Source organism: Synchiropus splendidus, chromosome 14 (genome assembly GCF_027744825.2).
Source record: "Synchiropus splendidus isolate RoL2022-P1 chromosome 14, RoL_Sspl_1.0, whole genome shotgun sequence".
Taxonomy (NCBI): domain Eukaryota; kingdom Metazoa; phylum Chordata; class Actinopteri; order Syngnathiformes; family Callionymidae; genus Synchiropus; species Synchiropus splendidus.
In genome coordinates, this window is record NC_071347.1 from 18,011,881 (window position 1) to 18,020,610 (window position 8,730).

Consider the following 8,730-nt stretch of genomic DNA (forward strand, 5'->3'; position numbering starts at 1 on the left):
GCAATGCAGACAGTCTTTGGTGTCTAGGGTCAGACTCCATCATTCTGTCGTGCAGGTGGGTGGTCAAGTTAGAGTAGAGGCGCATCAGGTTTTATTAAAAACAACACTAAGGGAAGCCAGATAAGGGAGCTGGACACTCCCCCTTAATGGGGTTCCGTGGAGGTAACCCCCAGAGATGGCGCCACGGTTCATACTGCAGCGCTTCAGTGCGAGTTTCTGGGGAGATTCAGCCTTTTTTTTTCCTTAGGCCCCACGATATTGAAAAAGTAACAATGGATCACAAAAAATATTTTTCTCATCTGTTCTTATTTATTTATTTTTTATTAAAAAGAACATTTGAAATACAAACCACAATTTTCTGAGTTGACTGTTAACTCATGTTTTAATTCATTTGTTGCCATTTATTCTTCATAACTTCAGCAGGATGTTATTACAGAACATCATCATAAATTACATTTCACAAGACAAAAACAAACAGGACTGGAAAATGCATCAAGTCAACACATCAACCAACACTATCAATTGGAGCTTTTTTCCCCCTATTATTTTAAAACAACTATCGTAAATTCCAGACAATAGAGCACACTGGAATATTAGCTGCAACCAGTAAATTCAAGAAGGAAAATAGATCTTGTTCATACATAAGCTGTGGGTGCAGTGGTGCTGTCTGCGCCGTAGCAAAGTCAGTGGAGCACCCGGCTTAAAAATACATCAGGATCACTTCTACACTAGTTTTGAAAAGAGAGTTCAGCATGTAGACTGACTCATGAAACAAACTGGTCAATATTCTGAACTGGAATCATGAACTCCTCACGTCTTTTATTGACTTTAAAGCACTCAAAATGCACTGTTGTCCCCTGTGTGTCAGAAGTTCCTACACCACAGCCGGTCTCGCAGCTGCTGCTTCTCGTCTCCTGCGGACACCCGGGCGAAAACGGCACATTTTGAGCGCTTTAAGGTCAATAAAACACCTGTGATTTCATCGGTTTGATGTGAGGAGGCTCAATATTTTGGCAGCATGCCGCTGTTCAGTCTGTAAAAATCCATATGTCGCTGTATAAGCCGCAGGGTTCAGACTTATAGTCCGGAAATGACGGTATATAACACATTATTTTGTCTTTCCCTTCATCATTGAAACCAGAGATACCTGGTTGGACGGTTTTTACAAGGCACAAATGATGATCCTCATGTGCATTCACTGGTCAGTTAAAGTGCATGCGAGTTACAATGTAAACAGTTGATTGAAAGACACATTTGTTCATCATCTGCTCCAGTTCCTTACACTTGTTCAGAAGACCAGCATCACGATCTTCACTCAGAACTGCAAGGCCTTCTCCGATCAAAAGCTTCAGCAGTGGCAGCAAGTGGGTTTGGGAGTGCACCGAGGGTTGCAGCAGGGCTCCAACTCCACATCCGTCCCCTTCAGTATCTGGCTCTCTCCGAACTCCATGGTGGCTTCAAACCCTTCCTTCACCCTTTTGATCTTCTCCACCAGAACCAGCAGGTCCGGCATATCGTCCAAGGTGAGAGGGAAGTTCTCTGAAGGGTCCGCCTCCAGGTCGAACACAAGCGGGGGATCGTGGGACTTCAGTGCGGCCAACACAGAGCAGTCAGGGTCGGGTGACATGTCACTGTGTGAGGAACCTGTTCAAGACAAGTGTAATTTACAATAACTTTACAAACAAAAGAAGTCCCGAAAATCTAGATCACAATTCAGCTGTGATGGTCAGCATCGGTGCCGCAGCGTCACAGACGTACCACTGGTGTAGTAATGTGCCTTGTACTTTCCCCATCTGACTGCAAACAGGCCGTATTGCTGAGGTGGAGTAGTCGGGTAGAACATCATCGTCTCTCTTTCACTCTGCAAATATAAATTCAAACATGGGAGAAAGGTTCGCTCCCGACCTGAGTATAGAGCGTGACTCCACTCACCATTGTGTTATGGAAGAGGATGTTGGCCATGTCAACACCGTCCAGCTGCACCTGTGGGAGTTTGGCCCCTGCCAACTTCATGATGGTCGGGAGAAGGTCAAGAGTGCTGGCCAGCTCATGGGTCACACCTGAAGAGCATCGACCACAAAGCATGAAGTCAATTCAAATCCATGACGGTGAATCTGTGGTGAGAACGGATGCTCACCAGGTTTAATGACTCCTGGCCAGAAGGCGACGGCCGGCATTCTCATGCCGCCATCGTACGTGGTTCCTTTCCCACATTTCAGAAGTCCTGCGTTCCCTCCGTGCGTCATTCTCATCAACTCTGGTCTGATCCAACACAAGTGGTAACACTCCTCAACAAACAGCGAGCTTTATCTTCAGACACAACGTCAGCAACGCTTCACATCGAGCACATCACGGAGCAAATCTGGAACTGTGGGGTTGTCAATTTAACTAAACACTGTCATCTAGTGGTAACATCCGAGAATGCAGTGACCTTCATCTCATGCCGGTTTTCATATACAGTGGTACCTCGGTTTTCGAACGTCCTGAACACGTACAAAAATTTCGATTTTTTTTTGCTTCAATCCAGAACTCGAACGCCCTGAAAAAAGCCAGAACAAACATAACGTGTGCGGACCGATCAGCTGACCCACAACACGCTAGCTACATTTACTGACTGTTTTTTCTTCATATTGAGGGGTAAAACCTTTCCTGTCTCCGCACTGGACCGTGGTAGAGTGTCACAGGGGAGGTGCTCGCTCTCAACACTCCAGGGTTTGATGTCCTGTTGTGGGCTGGAGCTGGGACAGGGATGAGGCGAGTCTGGGACAGAGCGTGACTTGGTTTATGGCTTTGTCACAGCCAAACTGCACAGAAGCGCACATTCAGAGCTGGACACGCACCGGGCACCTCTTCACTTCTGGAGAGACGTCACTCACTCGGCAACACCTCCCACATGCAGCGGCCACACACATAGAGGAACAGCCACCTGCAGCAGACACTCTACATTCACTCCTACAAAAGCCTGTTTTAAAGTTTGGAACACATTATTTCTTTCTCCATTCATTGTAATGGGAAAAATCCATTCAGATTTTGAACAATTCGCTTCTCGAACGGCTGTCTGGAACGGCTGTCTGGAACGGATTGCGGTTGAGAACCGAGGTACCACTGTACTGTCTTCTGTCATCCGTGCAATTTGTTGATTTTAGAGTTTCAAACCCATTTCAGTTTGGTCTAGATCATTGGTAGACGAGAGCCAGTGAAGACATGAACACGCACATGCATCCATTTCAAATGTAAACGTAACAAACCCATTATCAGAAGTGAAGAACACCAGCGTGTTGTGGATCACTCCCGTCCTCTCCAGAGTCGCTAAGATGTCTCCCACAGTTTGATCAAAGTCCAGCAGAGCGTCTCCAAAAGGCCCTCTCAGAGATCGACCTGCAGCCTTGACTCCTGCATACTGAGGGTAATGCGTGTGCTGACGGACAAGAGGCAACATTTAGCAAGTGTGTGACGGATGATTCATGGAACTAACATGTGCTACTTACATGTGAGGGGTAGTAGAGGAAGAAAGGCTGCTGCTTCTTAGCTGCTGTGGTGATGAACGTGGTGGCAAAGTCACTGTATTTCTGCTCCAGAGTCAGGAAGTCGGCCGGCTGTTGTATGACGGTGTCATTTCGCATCAGTGGTACCAGCACGGTCCCCACATCACAATAGCCAGAGCACTTAACATCCGGGGGGAAGCAGGTGAGGTTGTGACAGGGACCCTGAAAACCAGGAATTTTGGAAAACCATTATTTTTTTTTTTTTTAACCAAAAAACTGCCTTGAAATTATGATGTCGTAGACCAGAAAAAGACACACATCGCCTTGATATAATAGTGAAAAACAAAGGTACTGACCATGTCATGAGAGTATGGGATGCCCAGGAACTGGTCGAACCCCTGATTGGTTGGAAGGAACTTGCCATTGGCCCCGACTCCCAGGTGCCACTTCCCCACTGCAGCAGTAGCATAACCCCGGGGCTTCAGGACTTCTGCGATGGTGGTCTCATTTAGTGGAAGACCCCCGATGGATCCAGGGTAGAGAACTCCCGGATAGATTCCGGATCGGGTCTGGTAGCGACCCGTCAGAAGCGAGGCCCTGCAGCAGCATCACAACATGTTAACGCCGAATGTAAACAAGACACTGTTGGAGAGCGGCGCGGACGGAACCTGGACGGGCTGCAGACCGGACTGGAGCAGTAGAAGTCCGTGAAGCGAAGCCCACCCGTGGCAAGTCGGTCCAAATTCGGAGTCAGTGAACTGGGATGACCATAACATCCCAAGTCTCCGAACCCTAAATCATCTGCGAAGAGGACGACGAAGTTCGGTGGCGCTGCTCCGCAAACGATCAACAAAGTGACCGCGACGGAAACTAGAAGCAGCTCCATTTCTGGATGAGTCCGTCGCCTGAGTGTGACGTCATGAAGAAGGGACCGATATACAGCCTGATAAATCTGGCGGTGACAACAACAACACTTTATGACAGGAGGTTTATCATTTGGATTAATTCGTGTATATATATATATATATATATATATATATATATATATATATATATATATATATATATATATATATATATATATATATATATATATATATATATATATATAAAACAGTAACAGATACGCTAAATATTACAGAAAGATTTCACATGATTAATGACGACAAGAAAACACAGTAATTGTGTGGTGACTTTAATAGACCTGCTGAAAGAGTCAACAGTGACAGTAACGTCTTTAAAGAGCACTGTTTATTCTTGCTGCAAAACAGTGTTTAAGAGCATGTAAGTAACAATGTATGAGGATGATAATAGAAACACATCATCAGCTTTTGTTCTCTGCGCTTCTTCTCAGGACCAACAATCAACAGTCAGAACTGTATGGTGGGTCAGGACCTTCAGCAGTGGCAGCAAGTGGGTTTGGGAGTGCACCGAGGGTTGCAGCAGGGCTCCAACTCTACATCCGTCCCCTTCAGTATCTGGCTCTCTCCGAACTCCATGGTGGCTTCAAACTCTTCCTTCACCCTTTTGATCTTCTCCACCAGAGCCAGCAGGTCCGGCGTATCGTCCAAGGTGAGAGGGAAGTTCTCTGAAGGGTCCGCCTCCAGGTCGAACACAAGTGGGGGATCGTGGGACTTCACTTTGGCTGACGGGGGGCAGTCAGGGTTGGGTGACATGTCACTGAATTCGGAACCTGTTCAAACAGCGCAAAACAGTTGTAGCCATCGCTGCATCATAAAGTGACTATTGAGCGCCAAAAAGAGGGATCAAAAATAGAGATAAACTATGATGATATGACTTTAGTGATGGTCAGCATCGGTGCCGCAGCGTCACAGACGTACCACTGGTGTAGTAATGTGCCTTGTACTTTCCCCATCTGACTGCAAACAGGCCGTACTGCTGAGGTGGAGTAGTCGGGTAGAACATCATCGTCTCTCTTTCACTCTGCAAATATAAATTCAAACATGGGAGAAAGGTTCGCTACCGACCTGAGTAATGAACGTGACTCCACTCACCCGTGTGTGATTGAAAAGAATATTGGCCATGTCAACACCGTCCAGCTGCACCTGTGGGAGTTTGGCTCCTGCCAGCGTCGTGATAGTCGGGAGAAGGTCAAGAGTGCTGGCCAGCTCGTGAGTCACGCCTGGAGAGTACAAAGTACAAAGCATGAAGTTGTCACCTTGATGAAGGTGACGTTTCAATTTCGCCAAATCTGTGGTGATAATGGATTCTCACCAGGTTTAATGACTCCTGGCCAGAAGGCTATTGCAGGCATTCTCATACCACCATCGTACGTGGTTCCTTTCCCACATTTCAGAAGTCCTGAGTTCCCTCCGTATGACACCAATGATGGTCTGATTACAAGGAAGTGATACCATTACTTGACAACAGGGTGCCGCTGTCATTGAAAGTCAGACTTCGCTACATTTCGTACATCGCAGAAACCTTCCTCTATGAAGGGAAAATCTCCACTGTTATGACAAAAGTGCCGGGATGAAACTTGGTAACATTTACATTATGGATGCTCCGATCAGGATTTTTACCGATGGCATGGATTGACTATGAATTTGTACGATATTCTGTGTACATGATGTGAAAAAATGAGTCATTAAATCATTTTAATTCAGACACGTTTTTATAAACCTTGCAGAATGCAGCAACTAGGCGCCGCAGTTTGGTGAATTTCTAGAGACTTTGCTACGTTGGTGAATTATTTCCATACTGGCCGCTTGTAGATCTGCTTTTATGAAACTTTGTATTCCACACGGAAAGTTTCAGACTCAGGTGGCTAACAAACGCTGCACCCGACTCAAAAACGGCGATGGATTTCTTGGGCAATTTAGCGTTTCAATGTCACGCTTGGACCGGTGTTGCTAAGCGTCAGCTTCACTAACAGCCTGATGCTGAGGAACCAGCGGTCTCACTTTCGTGAGCCTGGAAAACTCTCCGTGCTCCATCAAGTGCTGGTGCTTTGTACGCGTTTCCCTGTACAGCACTTTCCCGTGCATGTGCTGCAGGATGCAAACTTTGCATGACGAATTGAAAGAAGCTCCACAGCAGACAAGCTGCTGCTGAGTGAGCAGCGAGTACGGAGGAGCTGATGCATCAGAACCAGTGGGGCTTCATCAGAGCGGCGACTGTCACACGCGATCACTTGTTGTGATCGGCAGTGACAAGTAGTCACAGATCACGCTGATATCGGCCGATCATGATCGCCGGCCGATCGATCGGAGCATCCCTAATTTCAACTTCCCCAAATGATCAGTTTGGGTGGGTAGGTGACATGAAAACGCACATGCGTTCGTCTCAAATGTAAACGTAACAAACCCATTATCAGAAGTGAAGAAGACCAGCGTGTTGTTGATCACTCCCGTCCTCTCCAGAGTCGCTAAGATGTCTCCCACAGTTTGATCAAACTCCAGCAGAGCGTCTCCAAAAGGCCCTCTCAGAGATCGACCTGCAGCCTTGACTCCTGCATATGGAGGGCCATGAGTGTGCTGGCAGACAAGAGGCAATATTAGCAAGTGATTCCTCGACGAGTCATGCAACAGGAAGATGCTTCTTACTTGTGAGGAGTGGAAGAGGAAGAAAGGCTGCTGCTTCTCGGCTGCTGTGGCGATGAACGTGGTGGCAACGTCGCTGTATTTTTGCTCCAGAGTTAGGAAGTCGACCGGCTGTTGTATGACGGTGTCATTTCGCATCAGTGGTACCAGCACGGTCCCGACTTCACAAAAGCCGGAGCACTTAACATCCGGGGGGAAGCAGGTGAGATTGTGACAGGGACCCTAACAATGAAGACATTTCCACATGAATGTCCGTGAGCTACATCTGTCGCATAAAAATACATAATTCTAGTCAATTTATTTTCTTGTTTAGATTTATTAAATACGTATCTTGTACAAGCATGTTAATCTTTATGAATCCCTCTAATATATGAATGAAAGTAAAGGTACTGACCATGTTATGGGCGTAAGGGATCCCCAGGAACTGGTCGAACCCCTGATTGGTTGGAAGGAACTTGCCATTGGCCCCGACTCCCAGGTGCCACTTCCCCACTAAAGCAGTAGCATAACCCCGGGGCTTCAGGACTTCAGCGATGGTGGTCTCATTTAGTGGAAGACCCCCTATGGACCCAGCGTCAAAAACTTTTGGATAGACGCCAGACCGGACTGGGTACCGTCCCGTCAGGAGCGAGGCCCTGCAGCGTCATCACAACATATTCAATGACAGATATAAATATGATATTGCTGGACAGAAAAACAGACAGAACCTGGACGGGCTGCAGAGCGGACTGGCGCTGTAGAAGTCTGTGAAACGAAGTCCATTCATGGCAAGTCGGTCCAAATTCGGAGTCAGTGAACTGGGATGACCATAACATCCCAAGTCTCCAAACCCTAAATCATCCGCAAAGATAATGATGAAATTCGGTGGTGACGCTTCGCAAACAAACAACGACAAAATCCCTGCGACAGAGATGAGAAGAACCTTCATCATGTGCTGACTGTGCTGACTGTGCTGCTGTGGAGGGTGCTATGTACTCCAACATCTGGCCTCCCACCCCGCAGTGTTGGCTTTGCTGTGTCCATGTTGCAGTGTTGTTTGAACTGCTTTTGTAATGTTCCGTTTATCTGCGGCTCCTGTTTACTCATTCGCCCACACTGGTGACCATGTTGTGGACATGTTTGAGGACGACGAGGGCAGTTGTGCTCTCAGGGTGTTTTGTTGTGCACATGATGCAATAATGTTTAGGTTGGTTTGATGAAGTGAGTAATAGATTTACAGATCTTGTTTTCTCATTCGACCAGCACAGTGAAAAAGGGACTGTCGTCCAACCTGTTCCGAAAATGAATACACAAACATCTATGGAATATCTTGATGGGCACAACATCTTGATTCGTTCATGAAGTAAAGACCATTGATCATGTAACTTATTTACCTTCCTTCGCACCAATGAGAATGAGAAATGCACTGTGTGACCAGTGCCAGTAATGCTTTATTCTGATGTCTTTCAACGGCAGGCTTCTCGTCTGCTCAAACAAAGGTGATGGAGCACTTGGAAGGGTGTTGCAGCTTACTGTGGTTGGTGCCATTGCAGAGGGTGTCTGGTGCTGCTCATGAGCCCGATGATACCTTCCATCCTCACCTCAAGGCCTTGGAGCAGCAGATGAGATCGTGTCCAAAACATTCTCCTTTTCTGGCAAAATGTGGAGTCCACCAGGTCCCAGGTGGAGGTTAGCCAGGTGAG

General features: G+C 46.9%; 2 protein-coding genes across 2 annotated transcripts; both read right to left on the reverse strand.

Annotated features, from left to right (window-relative positions):
* Positions 1–354: 354 nt before the first annotated feature.
* arsa (arylsulfatase A) lies at positions 355–4,402 on the reverse strand. The gene is made up of 8 exons (XM_053886660.1): positions 4,154–4,402; positions 3,842–4,082; positions 3,489–3,707; positions 3,249–3,418; positions 2,138–2,262; positions 1,933–2,060; positions 1,759–1,861; positions 355–1,644 (listed from the first exon to the last, which is right to left on the reverse strand). Exons 1-8 carry the CDS (start codon positions 4,369–4,371, stop codon positions 1,349–1,351), a joined length of 1,500 nt encoding a protein of 499 aa, XP_053742635.1. The 5' UTR covers positions 4,372–4,402; the 3' UTR covers positions 355–1,348.
* Positions 4,403–4,675: 273 nt separating this feature from the next.
* On the reverse strand, positions 4,676–8,008 carry LOC128771307 (arylsulfatase A-like). The gene is made up of 8 exons (XM_053886659.1): positions 7,756–8,008; positions 7,443–7,683; positions 7,052–7,270; positions 6,813–6,982; positions 5,721–5,839; positions 5,501–5,628; positions 5,327–5,429; positions 4,676–5,178 (listed from the first exon to the last, which is right to left on the reverse strand). The coding sequence occupies exons 1-8, from the start codon at positions 7,977–7,979 to the stop codon at positions 4,883–4,885; spliced, it is 1,500 nt and encodes a 499-aa protein (XP_053742634.1). The 5' UTR covers positions 7,980–8,008; the 3' UTR covers positions 4,676–4,882.
* Between the last annotated feature and the right edge of the window lie 722 nt (positions 8,009–8,730).

Coding starts and splice junctions, on each gene's coding strand:
- LOC128771307 (XM_053886659.1), bottom strand. CDS start 7,979: ATGATGAAGGTTCTTCTCATCTCTGTCGCAGGGATTTTGTCGTTGTTT. Junction 7,271..7,442: donor TCCCTTACGCCCATAACATG/GTCAGTACCTTT, acceptor CTTCATTGTTAG/GGTCCCTGTCACAATCTCAC. Junction 5,840..6,812: donor TTCTTCACTTCTGATAATGG/GTTTGTTACGTT, acceptor CCTTGTAATCAG/ACCATCATTGGTGTCATACG.
- arsa (XM_053886660.1), bottom strand. CDS start 4,371: ATGGAGCTGCTTCTAGTTTCCGTCGCGGTCACTTTGTTGATCGTTTGC. Junction 3,419..3,488: donor TCCTCTACTACCCCTCACAT/GTAAGTAGCACA, acceptor CTTGTCCGTCAG/CACACGCATTACCCTCAGTA. Junction 1,862..1,932: donor TCCTCTTCCATAACACAATG/GTGAGTGGAGTC, acceptor TTATATTTGCAG/AGTGAAAGAGAGACGATGAT.